This window comes from Passer domesticus, chromosome 2 (genome assembly GCF_036417665.1).
Source record: "Passer domesticus isolate bPasDom1 chromosome 2, bPasDom1.hap1, whole genome shotgun sequence".
Lineage (NCBI taxonomy): Eukaryota > Metazoa > Chordata > Aves > Passeriformes > Passeridae > Passer > Passer domesticus.
In genome coordinates, this window is record NC_087475.1 from 68,715,844 (window position 1) to 68,737,616 (window position 21,773).

The following is a 21,773-nucleotide window of genomic DNA, read 5'->3' on the forward strand; positions in this document are numbered from 1 at the left end:
CAATTTGACTAGATGTGAATATGCAATTTTTCCTTATTTTTCCAGTCAGTCTGCAACTGTTTCTGTCAGATCCAGCTGTGTTTCTATGCACACTTGATAAAAAGCAACCACTACAGGCTTATCTCATTGTGTGTAACCTGCCTGAAATGTTCTGGCTTGGGCACATGTAATAGAAATGACTGAAATGTGTGATTTCAATCACACACTTTTAAAAGGAATGCTCAATTGTAAACTTACTGAAACTGTAGAGTAAATTAACTTTAATTCAGCAGCTCTTGGAGTAGCTGTTGTGTCAAATCACTTCCCACAGAGAACCTGCTAAACAAGGACCTGCTGCCTCAAAAGAGTATGTGTGACCTAAGATTCAGTTGCTCAAATAGAGCCATCCCAGTACCATTTGGGATGGTAAGGACTATCAAGATATCTGCACAACATATGACCTCTGGAAAACCTTGTCTTTTGGACTGGCAACTGGAGGCAATATAGGATACTCTAGGCTTCTCAAATGGTACACATTTATTATGTGTGCCACTTCTTTCACCCTAGTGGCTTCTTAACAGGTAGCTTTGTGAATGCATGAAGTTCTGACTGTGTGTCTTGAACAATATGTAAGAATGAACTGAAATTCTGAAAGGATTCAGGAAAACCAAGAGGATCTAAGCAAGTCTTTTTCACTCCAGAAGTTTTATACCAGCACCAACCCTGAAAGGCTGACAAGATTAATCATAGGGCCCTGCAGATGGACAAGTCAAGCAGAACTGAATGACTCGTAATTAGTGATCTGGATGTCTCAGTGGTCTGTCCATCTTTGCACCAGCACAGGGAACCACAGGGCTAACTGACAAGCTTTAATTAATACAATGGTTATTACTGGCTGCAATTCTTCCTTATTGTTACTGCTTCCACTAAGCTAGGTGGCTATGAAAGGAGGATCTGGGAAACTATAGGAGGAATTCAAGCTGAATTCAAGTTACTCAGGATACTCACATCTCGTCAGTGAGGATACAGTCACTGGAGGAGGCAGACTTTAGTCAGACACATTTATTTTGAGGAATCACTACACTCCTCAGCAGCCACCAAGAAGATAAAGAGCAGCTATTCAAATCAAAACTCAGAAGAGGAAAGATAAATTCCAGTGCAAGGAAAGGTGGGGAAAATGAATCATTAGGAGAAGTGAAACTCTTGGGGTACCAGTTTTTTAAATTAGAGCAACAACATGAAAGGCAAAATGGGGCATTCAGTTTTAGACTGGAAACAAACTTTGAATCTTTGAATTTCTTCAGCAGCAAGTATGATTTATGTGTATTTATCCAGTTTTTTCAACAAGCTTTTGACTATGCTGCAGTCACAGATTAAACTAGATTCAATTTATACCTACTTTGATTTAGGAAATACATTTAGAATCTCATCCAAAGTGTGCTGAAACCAGGAAAATACACTTTTGAGGTATGAGTAAGTCCCTTTATGTCTGTTTCTAAATGCATGTTTAATGGTAGATATAAAATTGCTTTACTGCAGAGATGATTGTTAACTGAAAAGTGTACACGTAAAATTTCTTCTGCTTTACTCTTGTAGTCAGCAAACAGAATAAGAATCACCATTTCTAGTAAAATCTGGACTCCTGTAGAACAGATAACTGCATCAAACTAAAAGGATTTAAAATTAAATATTTAATTCTTACTTTATAAACAAAATATTCATATTGTTGATTATCTGTTGAAATTGTTGAAACTGTTTCACCTGTTTGTAAACAAAGAATCTAACTTGTCTGGATGACATAATAGTGAGTGAATGTTTAAATGTTGATGGTAAGAAGCTGAATGTTAAAAATTGGTATAAAAATACCACCTACAGTTGTTTTCTTTTTCAAACCATATTGCATACTTTTATATGAAGCAATATAGGATAAGGAGGTTTACTACATCAATGTACTGCAATCTCAGCAATTGCCAATGAAGAAAAAAATCACAGTGAAATACCTAAAGCTGCTTTCATCCAGTCCTTAGAGAAATAAAATAAATTTTAAAAGAAACTAGAATACAGCAAAGAAAAGGAGGGGTGTTAGAGTGATTGCTTAGTCTAAGCCACACAGAAAAGGGTGCATACTGGTTCATACATAGTTGAAAATACTAATTAGCTACCATTCTTTCAGCAATCCTTGTTCCAGTCTTTGTGCTCTCACCACCACAGTACTACACACTTACGAACCAGAATTAACATCACACTAACAGACTGAGGTATTCATAAATATTCTGTCAAATAGATAAATTTTAAACATACTTAGCACATTTAAAGTTTAGACTTTATGAGCAACACAGGGGGCACTCCTGAGGGCCTAGCATATGTTCTTTTTTAAAGTGGAACTTAACATACTTCACTGCCCTCTGACTATTCATATTTCACTGTTCTCATTGTCTTTTGGAGATGAAGCAGTTGTCTCTCTTTGATATTGGGGTTTCTTTACATAACAAACCTACAAAATATTATTTTCCCTTTGGCTAAAAAAAATTACTCAGTTGAAGGAACAGGCACAAGGGGAAACCAACAAATTTAATCTTTTGTCTGCTATATCAAAGTGCAATAGTAAACTTCAAATTGCTCTAGAACAAAGTATTAAGCCAGTCATGACAAGACATTTGTATACAAGAATGAGAATCATCACTGGGCCATGAATATAAAAAATTAAATGCATGCATATCTACCTATTTTCATTCCTACTGATTTCAGATATGACTAAATACTTTTTCATCCCCGGAACTACTTTAAATATAGATACAAAGATATAAGGACACATTGAAATGTTAACTTTCCAATTAACTCAGAGATTCAGGTACATTTTTTAAGCAATTTGTCTAAGGTTGGCCTTTATTTCTGTATAACCATGGAAATCCTGACAGTATACTGCAGCATGGAAATATACTATACCAAAATAAAACAATATTTTCAATTATTTAAAGAAAACATATTTTGGGAGAAATCCGAGTTTTAATACCGAACCACACTAGAACAACAGAAATGCGAGTTCACATAAATCTTGTAGCAGCTTCATTCATCCTCCTTTGCTGAGGTATAGAAATTCCAGAAAGTAGCACTGCTGTGCTTCACAGTTACCATGAGGGCAGGTATCTCAGCAGTTTTCAGGAGGCCGTGTAGGATGTGGTAATTAGGTCAATATCTTATCATGAGACAGATGCCTGTCATTTAAATATTGCCTGTTTTAAAGGAAAGCAGTTCAAATGAAAGAATTTGTATAGATGCCTTGTTTCTAAATAAGCTGACCAGTTATGCAGGTAGAGCAAAAACTTCCAACAGATTTCTATGAAGATATCCATCAAAATACTTCCAGAGCCACAGAGGGTTTTGTAATAGAGGTCAGTGTTTGTTACAGCCCCATTCTCAGAAAACAGAATGAACAGCAACATCTCAGGCTTAAATGCAGAAAGACAGGAAGAGACATAAATCCAGCACCTCAATTTTTTTAAAATACTCTCTTTAATTTTTAGACCAGTCCAAGCTCATGTAAGCAACCAGATGACTTACAGATATCCAGACTAGTTAGATGGAAAAGGAGATTAAGTGTACCACTAAAACAATATGTAGCCAGTTAGTTTCCAGACACAGTACCTACATGTACTTTAGCAAACAGCAGAGCTAAGCACCCAGCATCTACAGTAACCCATGAACCAGAAGGTGATAGACAGCTAGATTATGCCAGGTGTGCTCCTGCAGAACAGGTTCCAGGTTAACTTTATCTAAAATCAACCCAAATTATTTCAGGCTATGAATCATAGTACAGAATTTTTTTTTTTTTTTTTTTTTTTTTTTTTTTTTTTTTTTTTTTTTTTTTTTTTTTTTTTTGCCAAAATCAAAGAGGAAAATAATCTTCGACTGAGATCCTATATGGTGCAGTGAGAGCTGACCTGCCATTTTATCTTAGAGAGAAAGACTTTCAGTAGCCATAGCTATGCCAACACAACCTTCAACAAGTACATAGTACAAAAGATATTGGGAAAAATGGGTCTAAGACAGCATACATTAAATCAGGCATTAAATCAGGATGACACTTCAGATATTAGGAAATTCACAGATTATACAGTTTATGTGGAATCACGATTCAATCAATCAACGATGCTAGAGAAAGCAGAGCAGGGGGCAGTGCAGCAATTAACTAGTTGCCCAAACAGTAATGAAAAACAAACTGTTGGCCTGAATTAGGGTGTGAAGGGCTTTAAGAGCCAGGGGTTTTTGCTGAGATGAAGGGAGAAAGGCAGGGAGGGAGTACGAAAGGCAGGAAGGAAGGAGGGGAGTAATTCGAAGAAATTGCATTAACTGAACTTTTCACTGGAAGCTGTTTTATGCAGGAATGCTCATAGAAAAGAGCTAAGATACTCTGCAGGAGGCACATACACAAGTCCTTACTGCCTTACTGGGAGGAAAAATAATCTCTGTAGAAACGAGCACCTGGGAAAAAAGGACGGCTCCATCTATTGCAGTTAAAATCCACTTTCGTCACACTACTGAGATGGAAGAAAGCAGAGATGTTGGAAATACTCAAGAAACATCAGGGATTTTATGTAGGCAACATAAACAAAATAAGAATACTGGGATACAATTTATAGACAAGTACATAAGATGCATTAGATGTTTATTATCAAATGAGCCACTGGACATATTTGGTATAGTTTATATATATGTATATACTTTATATGTGTATATATATATATATATATATAAAGGTTATTGCTAATCTGAGAGTACTGCCTCCACAATCTCTCCTTTCAGGGATAACTGTGCTGCAGGAGAAAAGCAGGAATGAAAGCAGAGACCCTTCACAAGCCCAATCTACTGCAGACCAGGAGTTAGTCCTGTTAATTGTCAATCTTCCGAAGTTCCTATAACACGATATTTTCATTGTGGACCCAACAATGGATGTCACATAAAAGCATGAAACATTCTGAGTAAGACATTGCAAATGCTTTTTTAAATGATACAGTAAAGAGGAGGCAATGATAAGTGATATTACCATGTCAAAAAATATCAGAGTTGCAGGGAATTTTAACAGAAATACAAAAAAATTTCTCATTGGAAAAAAAAAATCATTACCATATTTATCATCCTGTGTCTATTATCTGCCAGGAATTAGGAAAACTGGATTATAAAAGTAGGAAGAGCCTGAAGGGTTTCAGATTCAATCCAGTGTTTCTATGGGCAATATATGACACAAACCTATTTATAACCTGATCCAGATTTACTTTAACATAGGCTAAGTATTTTGTTCATACTACTCTCTCTGGAAGATAACTAGAGAATCACACTTCACAAATAGTTTTCTTTTCCCCCCAACTTTCAGGTTGAATTTATTCATGCTCAGTCCAAACACTTGTTCTTGCAGCAAAACTTTCCCTGCACTTAGTTATTTTCCTTCACTTGTTTTTACCACTGATCTATTTATAGACATGAAGTATATCCTCTCCTAGTATTCTTGCTCAGGTAAATAAGCCATATTCTAGTTAGGTAATTCCTCATCTCTGCTGGAAAAATCACCTGATACGGACTAGAAACAAATGTGTCTTTGTCACAGTTGGATTATATTCGCATCTGATGGTCATGCTGTGATCAGCAAGTTCTCTTCTTACAAAAAAAAAAAAAAGTCTTTCTGTTCCATCTGTTTATTATTTTGATTATCCTTTGCACTGGCACTGTTTCCTCAATTTTAGCTCATGCTCTAAGTAGTGCAATCCTAGCCTGTGCCAAGGCATGGGAGTTAAAATACATTAAGAAGTTCAGCTGTGAACTGCCCTTTGAGACTGATGCTTCTACTTTCAGCACAACTCACTATGACATTTGCTTTAGCAATTTCCTAGCTACTGCTGAACATTTTCCTCTCCTCCTTCTCCACTGAAACAGTAACTCTCCATGTGCCACCATTTCAAGGGTCTTACTGAAAATAGAGATTGATTACGTTTATCATATTTTCTTTTTCTAGACAATCAGTTATCACAGAAAGCTATCAGATGGGCCTGGCTTGACTTCAATACTGTAAATCCATAGCATTTTATGTTCATTGCACCTGCAGTTACCAACATTTATCTAATCCTCACCCTCATTAACCTTTCCTGTCTATGAGTCCCAGCGCTCCACATGATCACTTTTCTTGACAGAGCTGACAAAAAAGCATTTTGGAAATACAATTTTTTTAACTCTCTTTTTCCCCACTACCTGATGGTTGTATGTTTTTCCTTGTGCTACTTTTTCTTAGGTGACTGGATGATATCTGCATTTTGTTTTAAAATAATGAGGTTTTATTTATTTTTAAGACCGGATGCACATTTTTAAATTTTCTCCTTAGCATAGCTAGTAAGTATTCCATTACTTGATGGGGTTCAGTAAAGTCCTTGCAGAAAATAATGGGGTTCCTAAAGGGGAGATGTCTTCTGTTTCCAGACAGAAGGAGACCGTGGCATCTAGTATAAGTTTGCATTCGCATATCAGTTCCAACTACTGGTAAAAAGACTGTGTAATTTTAAAGGGGTTTTTTATTGCTTGTTTGTTTTGGGGTTTTTTTTATGTTTTAAACAGTATTTTACAAGGACTGCTCTCTTTACATTTTGGAAAATAAACATGAAATGCCTCCAGCAGCCACAGTGGGTCAGCAGTACATGACTGGGAAAAAGGAATGAAGAGCTGCAGGACAGGGCTACTCAATGTCCATGGCTCTTTGCCTGCTCAGCCATTCCAGGACGAAACAGGCGCTACTGACCACCCTTTCAGGGGGGATCATCAGCTGCCTTCCTGGGTCAGAAGAAAGACTCGGTCCCCTGCCCAGGAAAACCAGACCTGATACAGGTCTTCCCCACAGATATGCAGGAGATACATGCCCGAAATAGGAGAGACTTGGGCAAAATTTGCATTGATGCAGACTGTATGTCAGAGTTCTCCCTCTGAGAAGTCACAGGAACTGAAAGCACCTCAAATAAATTCTTGAAATAGCCCCTTAGTACTCCCCTCCTCTGTCACCTACTGAACCTCTCCACACTCTAATTAGACTAAAGGTGAAAGTCGGTCTACAAAAAGTCTGGGCTTGAGTTTGTCACCATAGGTTTACCTGTACCCTACAGAGAGAAATAGGACAATTATTTTATTTTTTGGTCATAGAACAAGAGATACCATGCTCACTACTCTCCACTACCTGGAAAAGGAACCGAGGGTGGCAAGCTCAAACATAGGTTTCTCTGGTGAACACATGCTAAAATTAGCTCAAACGTTATTCCTATCCCCTGCATTTACTTCCACAGTTTTCAAGAGAGATGGCTCTAGTGCATCTAATAGCCAAGCCCATGCATTGAACTCCTCCCTCTCCACCCAGCCATCACAAGCCCTCACACAGAGCCGCTGCACAACCCTGGAGCTGCTGGCCCATCACTTTACATTATGTAGCCCTATGGAAAAGGATTGCAGGCAGCCAAGGACAAACTAGTCCATGACTTTACTCTCTAGTTGTGGTGCAGAGCCAAAGCACATACAGCTCCACCCTGGTCAGCCCAGTGGACAGCTGCCTCAGAGCTGGAGAACAAGTCCTAGCTGCTCTTCCCTCTGGGATCACTGGGAATGCTGCCAAACCACTTTAAAAGAAGTATCTTTATACTAAACAACATTTCATAATGGTTACTGGAAAGCCAGCTATTGCAAGGCCAAGCAGATGCCAAACTGTGTCTCAGAGTGCTGCAAACACTGCCTGGAAGACCAGCACAATGATGACGCTTCTAAACTGTGGGACAGGAGTAATTTTCCATACTACAGCCTCACTCAAAGTAGCGAAATGTCCTGCTGCTGACAGCTGTAGCTGGGGATGGTGAACTGCAGGTACTTTAACATTGTTTTTTCAGCCATTGGGTAAGTACTATTTGCTACTGATAATCTTTGCAGGTTGAAGACTGTCCCAGCTGTACCCACAAATGATTTCCATGCTGTACACGAAGATGAGTGCAGAGACTCTGCAGGCTCTGATCTCCACCCAGCTCTCCTATGAGCCCCATGAAACCCAGCTTGAGAGCTGGTGGCCAACTAACACCAAAACAGATCCATCTGTATGGGCCATATCCAGCCATGGTCAGGCAGACTGGTTTTCCATGCATATTCTCCTGTGTTCTCAATCTGAATGACACAAGCTGATTAAAAAATTACTTGCATATCTGCCAGACTACTCCTCAGTTAAACCATCCATTTCATAGTCAGCAAAACAAAAGACAATTTTTTCACTTAGAATGGTATTTAGCTGTATCTGAACTACCATATTATGGTACAGTTGCAATAATGCACATTTTTTTTTCAGCATTTACATCAGCAGTGTCATTCCTCCAGTGCAGAAATGCAGTGCTTTCATTGGACACACTCCAGAATGTATATATATATGTGCGTATATATATTCTTTACATATTCTAGTCTTTGAAGATTTTGAGACACAAAATGCTCAGGGATGGTGCTTCCAAACCTTCTGCAAAGGTATTGCACAAAACAATAGTGAATTATTCAGGGGTGGGGTTGATAATTAATCTTACCAGAAATATAATGTGGGGACTGAAAATGTACTATTTTCTTACACTTGAACAAGAAGAAAAGGAGAGTATCTACAGTGGGTGTCCAGCCCACCTCATTACCATTGAAGCAGTTCCAGAACAAGGTGCTTCAGAGAAAAATCTTCAGCTGCTTGCACCAGTCAGTCAAAAATCTGGAACTGCTTTATTATGCAACAAAAAAACTGACTCTGCCTGGCAGCTTGTCATTGCTACTGTTTCTATTTTACGTCCAACGTCAGTGTTTGTGTCACAGCAAGCCTCCCTCTCTGACAGTTAACAGTTTATTTTGGTAAATTACTCCATGTTTTCCACACACCAATAAACTGCTTTGTCTCTGCATACCTCCCAGTATAATTTTTGCCCCGACACTCAAACAGCTCGCTCAGGCATTTCTATGTGATCTTGGGTTTACAAAATGCTAGTGTCCCACAGGTCTTTCCAGACCCTCTAGGTGCTTTCCCATATTGGAAACGTGCTGCTTCAATGTACACTTGACCCTTTCTTAATCCTCACTCTCTTTGTAGGTCAGTCTTCCATACTCACTTCATCCCTACAAACATATTTCTCTGGATCACTCACTCAAACTGAATACTTCTAAAGCAAAAAATAAGAGATACGGGGAATCACCAAGTTTAGTTGTCTGCAATATTGTAGCAAGCCTCTAGCCCCAGACACCACACAATAATGGCTATTATGTGCTCCCTCCTGGAGAAGTGAAGGCTCCCTTAATAGCACTTCCAGCACTTAAAGGAGGCCTACAGGAAAGCTGGAGAGGGACTTTTCACAACGGCATTAGACAAGGAGGAATGGCTTTTACCTGAAAAAGGGAACATGTAGATTAGATATTCAGGAGAAATTTGAAGGTAGTGAGGCAGTGGAATAGGTTGTCCAGAAAAGCTGTGGATGTGCAATTCCTTTCATCAAGGTCAGGCTGGGCAGGGCTTTGAGCAACCTGATCTGGCAGAAGGTGTCCCTTCCCATGTGCACCAATCTAGAAGATAAGCTGTGGACCCTGTGGTTTTCATCATTCCTTTTCAACCATGAGCATCTATAACTCTTGTGTGTTCCCACCCCCTTGAGGGTGGGATGTCACATCATGGCAGGGCATTTGGAACTAAATGATCTTTACACCTCCTTCCAACACAAACCATCCCATGACTCAGTTATTCTATGTTCCTAGCATTATGAGCCAAAAAGCCAATTCTAAGATACTTAACACAAAAAAAACATGCCAAATGCTCCAGATGTCATAGCAAGCCACAGGAATAAACCAGGAAAAGCAAAGATATCCTGACAATCCTAAACCCTTGCAACAGAAGGAAAATTATTTAGCTAAAATAATTTTTTTTTAGTGGGAGCCTGGCTACAGCACAGAAGCAGGGAAAAAAGAGGCCTAACAATAAACAACACTGTTCCTTGACAATTTAAATTCTTTCCTGACCACAAGTCAACAAAAGCAGCTCCCAGAGGCCAGCATCAGTATCTAATCCAGACCAATGCCCATCCCCTCTGGTTTCTACAAATCTATTCCAAATTACCAGTAACACAGGAAACATTACTCTCCAGAAGAGTCCAGCATGGGTAAAGTGAGATCTGACTGGGGTGATTTAGGGTTCCTGCCTTTCATGGCTTACTCTTACAATGCTCCTGCTATAACCATTTCACCACCAACCAATTTTGAAGGGGTCTCCATTTCATTATCCTAAGCTGAGCTATGGAAAAAGGCTGTTTCTGAACTTCCCTGTGCTACACGTCGCTGGTTCTAATACTCATAATCAGAATGACTGTGCCAAATTGATGCTGCTTTTATTAGAATTATTCCCCCTTTTAAGCAACTGCCTCCTTCAAGTACCACTTTTCTTTTTTCCAGAAATAGGAAAGAGGAGCTGAATAAATGACTGAATAATTACAGTTTCACACAAAAGTGGCACAAGCAGCCCAGCTACAAATATGAGACTCAGAGTAACCTCTACAGTGCAAGAATTCTGTCCTGACAGCTCCATTTTATTTCTTTCATCAAAGAACAAAAAGCATCAATCTCCAGCTTCAATAAGTCAGTCATATTGCAGCAGGTTAAACAGCAATTTCACAAGGGTAAACTGACCCAATCTGAAGCAGTGGGCACTCATCCAGTGAAAGAATACAGAAGGCAGAGTGTGAAATGACTGACTGACTCACTACATCAAAATGAATTTTTTCAGTATAATATTAAAATGGAAAACCAAAAATTTCTACAGCAAAATAAAATGATTGATATTTATTTCCCCTAGTTCACAACTTTTTCTGGGAAGCTGAAGTCTCTCAAATATTTTCATTTCAATGAATCAGCAAATTCTAGTTCAAAAGTTTTAGATCTTTCTGGCTTGCTCTAATGACATTATATTAATTTGTGAATTTGGGAGGTATTAGCAAGATTAGAATGAGCTAGCTGATATAATAGGGGGGTATGAAGAAAAAGGGATAATTTTTTCCACCAAGCATATAATGCAAAACTGCAGCTGAATCATATTCCTGCAGCTCTGTTCCCTGCGTGATATACCCCAATAATATTCTCTTCTCCCAAAAGAAGAAACATGTTCATAGCTGGCAAGGGAAGTACGATGATAAACTGAGTTCAAGAGCTCCTTCAGTGTATTTAAAAGGTCTTGCATTTCATATACAGAGATGCTGTTTGAGTATGGGAATGCACATTTTCCTCAGGATTAGAGGAATGCATCTATTCAATTTGCTAATTTACTTAACTGCTTAAAAGTGACAGGGTTCCCCAAAAAGCTAAAGGGAAACTTGTTTTCCTTAAGCTGCTCTGAGAAACCCAGATCTAATGTATCATCCCTCCTTTCTTTAGCAGGCTACTCATGGTGTCCCCCACTCCCAGTGCTCATGGCACTGTGGGGACAGCAAGTGGACACCATAAGCCACGACAGACTTTGAAGCAGCCCCCATCCTTGTGAAGCATGGTCTGTGATTTCTGTAAACCACCAGTCAGCTTCCTCAAAATAATTCAGATGACATTTATTTAAAAAAACTAAACAGGGAAAAAACAACTCACCCTTGAGGACTCCAAGCCATCTCATTTCACACTGATTTTAATTTTTAATGCTAAATACACACATGTAAATTGAGTATTGCCTCATAAAGCCAGCTCCTGCATTCCCACCCTTGGTCAGTCACCCCCATATCTCACCAGATCCTCATACACTATCTGTTTTCCTAATACTCCTCCTTTCTATCACCCCATGTTTTGTTACAACTATTTTTGGCCTGGATTTCACCTCCTAAGGGCATATGTAATTGGTCATGGACATTCTGGTGTGATGACTGCTCTCTCTGCAAGCATCACTTGAACCCAAGTTAACACTGTACTGTCACATGAAAACAAATGAAGAATTAAATAAGTGTGTTACAAAAAGCATGTCAAGCATGACATGAACTTTCTTTTCAAACATAAAGTCAGATTTTTTCAATTGATTTTTAAGCAATATGTTCTTACTTACAAAATAAATTTTCATAAAAAAATCACCAAGCTGACAATGCAGTATTTTTCCAACCTACTTTCTCAAAAGAAAAGACATGCTGCATAATTCTACCATTTCCATATATATCTAAGGAACCATAATTAGCCTAATTAATCAATAACTGTGTGCAACAGTTCCATGCCTGCAGCAAAAAAAATATTATTTCATTTCTTAAAATGCTGGAAGTTAAACAAACTGTGTAAACTTTGCCCTCAACTCTGAAAAACAACTGATCCAGTGGAGCTACTACATATTCAAGAGAGCAAGAAAAAAGCTGACTGAGAAAAGGCATTGGAAAATCACTGTGAACTCTTACCAGAATGTGTGACCAGCAGCTACAAGTCTGTCCCCTTCCCCCATGCGACCATTTGAAGTCTTTCCTAGGAGCAGGATCAAAACAGATGCTACTGTCCTCCCAACTGTAAAGCAAATATCTTGTAAAACATAATCCCAGTGGTAAAAACATTTTCTAGCCCTTAGTAAGAGCATTAAACTGATAAACCTACAAGAAGGTACCAGGGTTGACTTTTGGACTCACAAAATTACAAGGCATTTCCATAGTCTCTCCCAGCCAATTTTTAACCATTCAGCTATCTTTAGAGTTGTGACTGAAAACAAAATTCAAATCTTAGCTGCCAGCATGAGAGCTAATGTGCAAGTAACAAACTGATCATGTGCAGACTGAAGTGACAGTCCCCTGGCAGTGTGCATGGTCCCCTGTCAGCTCCCCCCATTGCTGAAGATTGTGTTGCAGGGTGTCTCGCAGCACTCCCCAGGCTGGCCAGATCCTGAGATGGGCAAAAGACCCTGTGCTTTCCATCATGCAGATGTCACAGAGATCCAGCTGTCAGGTGGCACTGGAACCACCTGTGGCCCCAGTCCCTATATCAACTGCTGTAAACGGGATCTGTAAAGATTTCAATAACTGGGAGAATTTAGAATATGGGTTGGTGATTTTTTAGAATCAAAACAAAATTAAGCTTTAAACTTCTGCATTTTTCATAATACAGAAGTCTATCTCTTCTCAAACTAAACATATATCAAGATGAAGCAACACAAATGGGCTTCAATGTGGCCAAATCCAGATATTCTCAAGGTCCTTTTTCTTATTCCAGTGCGCATCTCAAAGGATCCTCCCTGACAAATCTCCAGGGCTACACACTACAAACTTAACAGGCCAGGCTTCTTTTGAGAGTTTTGTGCTCTCAGATTAGAACTGAAGCTACAGCAAGCCAAAAGCTGCCATCACTGGCAGACTAAACAAAGTGTTCACTGTTCATATAGACTGTATTTTGTTCTTTACATTGAATGATGTTCTCAGATTTAGACCATGCCTTATATCATTCTGTTAAGAATTCTAGAAAGCAAAGAGGAAGATTTCACATTTACTGCTACTGTCACCTCCACTGACACCAAATGCATCAAGCCTGTTTTCCCAAACTGCTCTAGCTGTCTTATAAGATTTTTGTTCCTACCATTAATACTGAAAAGCCATTCCAGAAGCTTTCTTCCGAAGCTATCCATGACTTCTAAGAGTCAATCTAACTGTGTTTATATCCTTTTGTGTGTGTATGCATATGGTTTTTAATTCTCTATTTTTTTCCTGTCATTGATATTTACGTCCAGGAGTATTTACAGAGAGCAACAGCGTGAGTCTAATTCCTTCCCTTCTTTAGTATCTTCATTATCTTCTACTCATCCCATTTTACCAAAGGCTCCAGCCTCTTGCCATGGCTAATTATCCCCTTCTCCTTTTGTACTTAGTTATTCTTCCTTCTTGACAACTCACCTTCTCCTTCTGCTGACACACCTTCTCTCATGTGAAATAAATCAGTTGTTCTCCAGAATCCAGTCTCTTCTTTCATGGTCATATTCAATGAGTCACCTCCTCCTTCAGAGATCCGTCCAATGTTCATTTCAGTAATTTCCTAAGGACCTTAAGGCTTTGTTTACAACCATATTCTTCTGTTCCATTCTTCTGATTTAATCTAAAACCATAGATTTGACGATGATATTTTTCTATATACTTTGGCAGGCATATAAACAAGCATAAATAGTTTTTATTTAGTATTTAAAACTGGTAACTCACATCCTTTAATTGCTAAAACCTGCCACAGAATCATAGAATATCTTGGGTTGGAAGGGACCTTAAAAGTTATCTAGTTCCAACCCCAGTGCCTGGGCAGGAGGGACACTTTACAGTACACCAGGTTGCCCAAAGCCCCATTCAACCAGGCCACATCCTTGTATGCGCAGGTCATACATGCGCACCCCTCTACTTCTTCAGAAGCATATATTTGTAATTTCCTCTTCTTTATTTTTACCATCTTGGGGGAAAAAATAGAAGAAATTCTCCTGTGGACATTTCTATACCTACAAGTCTGTACAAGCAGACTCCTATGATTGCTGGCTTCTTAGCTTTTTTTAAAACTTTGCCAACATTGACCTTCAAATTAAGTTCAGCATTTCACCTGTTCATCAGCAACAACCAAACACACAAATCACACACTCATTTGCAAGGATTATCAAACTGCCTTTGAACAGTGCCAATTACTAACTGAAAGCCACAGAACTCTTCAACTGGAGTTAAGCAAACTACAGATGTGTCTGCATACACATCCGCTCTTTCCTGCTTCTCCCAAAGTTAGAAGGATATGCATCACAGTTACCAAAATAATTAAAACAAAATGCCTCTAAACGCCTACATCCTGTCCTAATGGTCACTGCTTGCAGACATTGCCATCAGCTGTATTGACATATTCACTGCTTCTAACTGGTTGAAGAAATTATGAAAGATGGAGGAAAAATATTTTGCTCCCCAGAGCACACTGGGAAGAAGAAGATGTTGGTTAATAAGTGTGAGGAACAAACCTAAGCTAAGCACAATTTTAACCACAGCAAAAGAAATCAGAATTTGACCTTTTAGAAGATGGGTACATTATGAGCGAAACTACCTCCTCATACATGACACAGCATTTCTTCCTTACAGAAGACAACATTTTCAAAAGGAAGGACAATCTCTGCACTTCCAACCTGCTGATGATTGCAGAACAGAGGTTTCTACTGGACCTATCACAAGAAAAAAGCTCTAAGAGCTCCTAGCTTTCAGCCAAAAGGGAAATGCAGGCACTAAAAAATGGTGAACTACAATAGATGTTTCACTATCTTTATTTCCCAGATCCCAAGTACCGCTAGGAATTATGTCCATCAGCTACCTTTAAGTACTGTAAACCAACCATAGAAACAAGGTGAAATGGAAACTGGAAACCCTTGTAATATAAAGGAATACAGTGACATGAGTTCTATCACACATTTCATTTAGGAATGAAAACTACAATAAATACAGAACCTCTTCTGCTAGAGGAGAAAGACTGAAGGGAAGAATGAAGAATATCTCACACCTTATGAGGCTTTATTAATGCAAAATGGAACCGTATCAAGGAGCTTTAAACTCATGTACCCAGTGAGATTTTACCAGATATGAATTCTATGTTGCCAATCTAAACACCCCTATCTGCATCAAACTGCTGTTAACCAGCAGTCATTATCTTCCCAGCACTGAGCAGAGCCCTGCCCAACATGAACAACTGCTACTTAAAAAGCAAGCACACCAGACTACCTTGGACAGGAAACTGAAATATCACCTAGGTGCCTCCAGCAACAGCTACAATGACGATTAGAAATCAGGCAGGTGGCACTTAAAATGAGACATGAAAACACAGATTTGGAGCTGCCAATTGAATTTACTGAGATTCACAGCTCTACAGCCACAACTGCCAAGCACTAAAAAACCTCACAATAAACAGACTCTCAAGAAATCCCCATCCTCACAATGAACAGCAAAAGAGCTGAGGTGGGACTTAACATACCTACAGGCTTGACCTAGTTTTCTTCCACACAGAGAACAAATTCTGCTTCCATTCCATTTCAGTCACATCAGTGTGATCTTTCCAGGTGCTGCCTGTTGAGTTTTGCTAAGATTTCTTATAATCTCTAAAAATTTTTTACAAAGGATTTTTGTTTTTCTTACAACAGAATATTTGAAAACAACAATTGTTTTGCAAACACATATGGAATCAGGTAGGAATGGCAAAAGCAAACGTACATAATCTATCTTTGGAGCTAATGTTAATAAAACGAATATTCTTGAAACCCAAACTCCTCTGTTTATCACATTTTAAAATGAAACTCACTGCATTTTTTTCTTTTCATGATTAAAACTTAAAAACAATTTGCTGTAGCTTTTAACATAATTTGAGAATATAGCCTAACTTTTGGCAGCTACTGGCACAGAAAACTGCAGCATCAGACCTGAACTTGCACCACAGTTTGATTGCACTTCTTTGTCAAATCTGGTATTTGAAAGAAACCTGATTCAAATGATTAATGAGTAGAATAATCACTAGTGCAAACATATACCACCCAACTAAAACTCAGGTAAGAATCAATTCCTTCTTTGTTCTTCTTTGAATTATGCCTTAAGAAAGCAAGAATAGGAAAAAAATACTACTACTTAGCAGTATTCCTTCTTTTTTCTAAAAAGTAGTATGCCTTCACAACTATGATAAGCTACATTACTTTCAAGAAAATCCCAAATAATTCCATTTGCACTGAGTGAAAGTTTGAGTACTGTCTCAATTTTGAAAGAAACAATACACACCAAGAAAAGACCACTCTCCTGTGCTGAAATTACTGATACTTTATTAGGTTTAGCACTGAAGGTCAACAAAAGAGTACTTACCTTCTGTTTTGGAAAGAGTTTTGGAATAGAAATTAGTCTGTTGCTATGTGACTGGTTTCCAGGCAGCAGTTCCACTCACTTCTTCAGGGAAACGACGTGTTCTTCTGTTTCTGCAAATGCTGTTTATATTGAGTAAATCCAAGTATGTTCAACTCAGACAACATACTGTGAACCATTAATGAAAAAATGCATTTGCAAAAACCAGAACATAATACATTGACCTCTCTCAACTCCTATTTGGAGAAAAGAGATGCATCATATACATGACAGATTGCTGGCATTACATTTTCTGGCTGTTGACTTGAGAGACTGCCAACTTTTATGAAATGCACTTGATCCATTCCATTTATTTTGTGAATAAACATGAACAGCTTCCTCCATTTATTACCACATCTGAAGGGCTTAGACATCTGAAAAGCGACAAGCGTCAGTGGAAATACTATAGAAGGGTGAAATTTTCACTGAATACTGATGAACATCCCTCAAGAACACACCAAGGATGCATTAGTAAAATAATTTTTCCTTACAAGTTTTTTACACTATTTTTATTTGGTCCTGTCTATAAAAAAGTGTCTCTGTCAATTTAGCATCTGTTATGACTCACTTAGGAAGTTCAGAAAAATGAGAGGTAATTAAAAAATCCAGTACCATATGATGAAATCCATTCAAGCTGAATTCAAACATCATTACTTAAATCAAACTTCATTGCCCTGTTTTCACCATCTCTGAATTTAACAAGCTAAATTGAATCAAACTCTTATTTGATTATTTCTTCAGATAATAAATAAGTCGCTCAGAAAAGCAAAGCCCAAAATCCACATTTGTATCTGTTGAATTTTAAAGAACTTACAGGAAATTTTTTTGCTTTTTAACAGAATTAGAATCCAGTAAAATAAATTAGGAGGCACCAGCTTTACCTGCATATTGTAAGTAAGGGGAAAAATATCAGAAATCATGCATATTAGGAGCTAGTCTGCACATTTTCTGAGAAACAATTATGACAACAAATTCTAACTTAAAAAAATACCAAACATGTTCTGCAAACTCAATTTCCCTGGAAAAAAAAAAAACAAAACACAAGAATGGCAAAGAGAAGGAAAAAGGAATAAGAAGAAACCAGGGACCAGATCTTATGACATAAGGAGCAAAAGGTCAGACAATGAAAGGGGGTTTTCTTCGCATGAGAGGATTCAGACACATCTCTTGCAGTGGGTCTAAGAGGACTGTATCTACCAGCAACACTGTCCAGTGCACACATCCTGCAGCTTATGTGATAAAGCAGTTCTGCTGTGCACCCTTCTGATACAAACCAAAGATGTGCATGCTCCCAAAAAATGACCAAACTCACCTATAAAATTATACAACCCACAGACACATATTAAAGAACTGCATTCAAGTTGCAAAGTCAATCACTCAAGAACTGTGTAAGACAATTCAATCTCCATAAGAAATGTAATTCTCTCTTTACCATCTACAGTAGAATTTCAATCTTTTCTTACACAAATCCACATACTTGCTCTATGGATATCAGGCTGTGGAAGCCACACTGCCTAGCTTCCTCCTGCTTCACTGAAAGGTCTAATATCAATATGCTACAGAGAAGTAAAAAGGAGAAGAAGAAACAGATGAAAACAGTTCACTTCTCTGAGCTCAAGAGCTAGGCTCTGCCTCTGCCTCCATGAAGACTCTTACCTGGAGAAGTCAAGGATGTGAGCTCCTCTGCACATAATTTATGTCCCTGATTTTCTCTGCAGGTGATTTGAGATCTGGGAATATGACTTGTAGAAGAACTGGAAGTATAATGTAACTGACCAATATGCTACAAAGATCACACGCTAGGAAAAGGGCACCGACAACCAGTGGCCACTTTGGCTCTTAACTGCATCTGTATTTCAGCGCCTCTTTCATAAAATGTGGGGGGGAAAGTGGTATCTTGCTTCCTTCCACTGCATGTAAAAAGAAATATTCACTCATGTGCAAGTCCTGACTGACAGTCACTGGGACAACACTAAACACTATGGTTCTGTCACTAAAGCAGGTATTGGTAGACCGTCCCGGTTTAATTACACTTTTGATGTGGTGTGGCCGTGTGGCCAAGACTGTGCCTCACTTTGTCATTCATTAAATAGAAAAATATCTTCCTTCACAAAGTTTTTATGAGAAGAAGCACATGCTTGAGATTATGAGGGAGTCTGACACTATGGTGATGCAGGATATACTCAAGCACGAAACACGGCCAAGTACACACCATGGAAACTACAGGAAGAGCTTAAAGTTTTCAGGACAAGGAAATTAACCTGAAATTTTACCCACATTTTCTCCATCTCTATTTTCCCTTTGACTTATTTGTAGCATTAAAGAATGCAGAAGTAATACTTCTGTGAATGTGGAAAAAAGTCAAGTAAAGCATGCACTGGATGTTTTCTTCATGCCCACATCTAATACACAATGTTCATTAGGGTACAAGTCCTGCCAGCAAGTGTGTGCTGAGCAGACAGACATTAGCAGAAATGTAAATGTATATTAAAGGACAAGAGATCATGCCGAAATGACCACCCCATTCCAGTTAGGAATCCCTTCTCCTATCATTGGAATCATTTGTACACACTTCTGCACAATTCTCTCAGCAAATCCCTACAAGTTGCTCCCAGCAAATATTACAACTACACCATATAGATACATAGAATAAAAATTAAGTCACTTAAAACGCTAACTGGGGAATTAGGGTCTCTTTCCCAAAAAGTGCTCACACTCAAAAAAACATCATACTCTGTCAAGAAAATGTCTCTGTATGACATATTGGCCACCTCTAACATCTCCATTAACTCAGCCTTTTTTTATCAAACTTGCAAATTCCCTTTACAGTCATATTAAGCATTTCCACCTTAGAAAGGCAGCACTGGAGTGGCACAGTCCAGAGACTGCAGACTCTCACCTACCCAGAATGGCAACTGAACTGCTGCGGGCACAAGTGGGCATTTCTGCAAAACAAAGCACTTCAACTCTCAGTTGCAAAGCTCCTGCCTTACACCATGAGTTTTGCCTTTCTGCCTACAGATCTGGGGCTCGCACTCTGCCGGGCACATGGATTTGTGCTCCAAGCCAGTGTCGGACCAGGGGACAGGCGTGCCAGTGGGGCGGGCTGAGCTCGGCCTGCGCCCCGGCACCTTGGCACGGCCGAGGAGCCGCGGGGCCCCTCTCGCAGGCCGCCGTTTACCTGCAGCAGGTGGTGGGCCGCCAGGTAGCCCAGGCGCGGGCCTCCCCGCACGCCGGGCGGCAGCCGCCCCGTGCCGTAGCCGTGCCAGGCCACCACGTAGGGGTTGTCCATGGTCAGCCAGTAGCGCACCTGCCCGCCGAAGTGCCGGAAGCACAGCTCGGCGTAGTCGCGGAAGAGCCGGGGCAGGACGGGGCTGGCCCAGCCGCCGAAGGCGTCCTGCAGGGCCTGCGGCAGGTCCCAGTGGTAGAGGGTGACCACGGGCTCGACGCCCAGCTCCCGCAGGCGGGCCAGCAGCCGCCCGTAGTGCGCCAGCCCGGCGGGGTTGGGCGGCGCCGTCCCGTTGGGCAGCAGCCGGGCCCAGGACAGCGAGAAGCGGTAGTGCGAGACCCCCAGCCGCCGCAGCCCCTCGACGTCGCGGAACAGGTTGTTGTAGCTGTCGCTGGCCACGTCGCCGCCCACGGGCCCCGGCGGGGCGGCCCCCGACGGCGTGGCCGGGCGGTGGGCGAAGGTGTCCCAGACGGAGGCGCCCTTGCCGCCCTGGCGCCAGCCGCCCTCCGTCTGGTAGGCGGCGCTGCCCGCGCCCCAGAGAAAGCCGTCGGGGAAGGTGTCGTGGAGGAAGAGCTGGTCCTGCGGGTAGGGCAGCCGGGCGAAGCGGGACCAGGTGCCCGCGCCCTGCCCCGGCGCCGCCAGCCCCGGCCGCCCCAACAGCAGCAGCAGCGGTGGCAGCAGCGACGCGGCGAGAGCCATGCTCCCGGCGGGGCTCCGCGACGGCAGCTCCCGCCTCCCAGCTCCCCGCCGCCCCATTTTATCTCACCTTGCGCCCCCCCCTTCCCGCCCCGGTGGGCACGGCCATTAATAATTACCTCGGAGCTGCCGCCTGCATCTTTCCCAGCCGGTTCCATCGGGGAGAGCTGCTGCGGGGGCGGGAGCCAGGGCGTGAGACGGGGCGGGCGGGGAGGAAAGGGGGGAAGCGGGGCGGGGGCTCCTCGGGGAGAGGTGGACCCTGTCGCCCCTCAGGGTGCCCGTGGGTGCCCCCGCGGCCCCTCAAAGGGAAAGATCCCGGTCCGCGGGCGGCAGGCGGGTGCCGCAGCCCTTCGCCCGCCCCGCCGGGCGCCCGCACCTCGCTGCGACTGCCCTGTCCCCTCGGAAGCGGGACCCTGCCCTGCCGCCTTTCTTCCCATGGGAAGAGCCCGCGGAGAGACTCGACGGCCGGATCCGTCCCCTCTGAGGGCATGAGCGTAGCTCCCTGCAGTGCCGCCGTCGGGCAGTCTGTGGGGCAGCGGCCCCTGCGCCGGACCGAGACGGGGGAGCGATCACGGCGCTGGGCTGGGGGAAAGGCGAGAAAATAAAAACGCTTTTCCCTTTCCTCAGCGTTTCCGTAGTGGTACTTTAGCAAGACACATCGCACCTGCGATCTCTCATGTAGCAGCGAATGCAGGGAACTCGTTGTCCAAGGACATCATACACTCACTGCTCCCCGCCTGCTCCCCGGGAATTCATGGGCTGTCACCTCCCAGTAACAACTCTTTTCTTTCCTGGAGTAGGAGGTTGTTATATTTGGTTACTTGCTGCACAAAAAACAAGTTCCACTTAGAAATGCCTCACGGATCTTTACGTAGAGAAAACAAATCGAGTTAAGTTTGATTACTGAGTTACATTTAGTAACCAACTGAGCAGGCTTGAGGCATAGACTGCTCTGTAAAGGCAGGTCTCAAACTGCCCTT

General features: G+C 41.2%; 1 protein-coding gene across 4 annotated transcripts in view; it reads right to left on the reverse strand.

Moving 5' to 3' along the window:
- Positions 1-20,853, reverse strand: part of KL (klotho) — a 46,756-nt gene extending 25,903 nt beyond the window's left edge. For 3 of the 4 annotated variants that reach the window (XR_010356310.1, XR_010356309.1, XM_064409036.1), the window contains exon 1: positions 20,050-20,810. Coding sequence is in view for 2 of the 4 variants with exons in the window: in XM_064409036.1 (XP_064265106.1) it covers positions 20,050-20,796 (747 nt within the window). In the remaining 2 variants the exon portion in view is untranslated. Of the gene's footprint in view, positions 1-20,049 lie in introns of all 4 variants that reach the window. The other variant, XM_064409035.1, reaches the window with a different exon arrangement.
- Between the last annotated feature and the right edge of the window lie 920 nt (positions 20,854-21,773).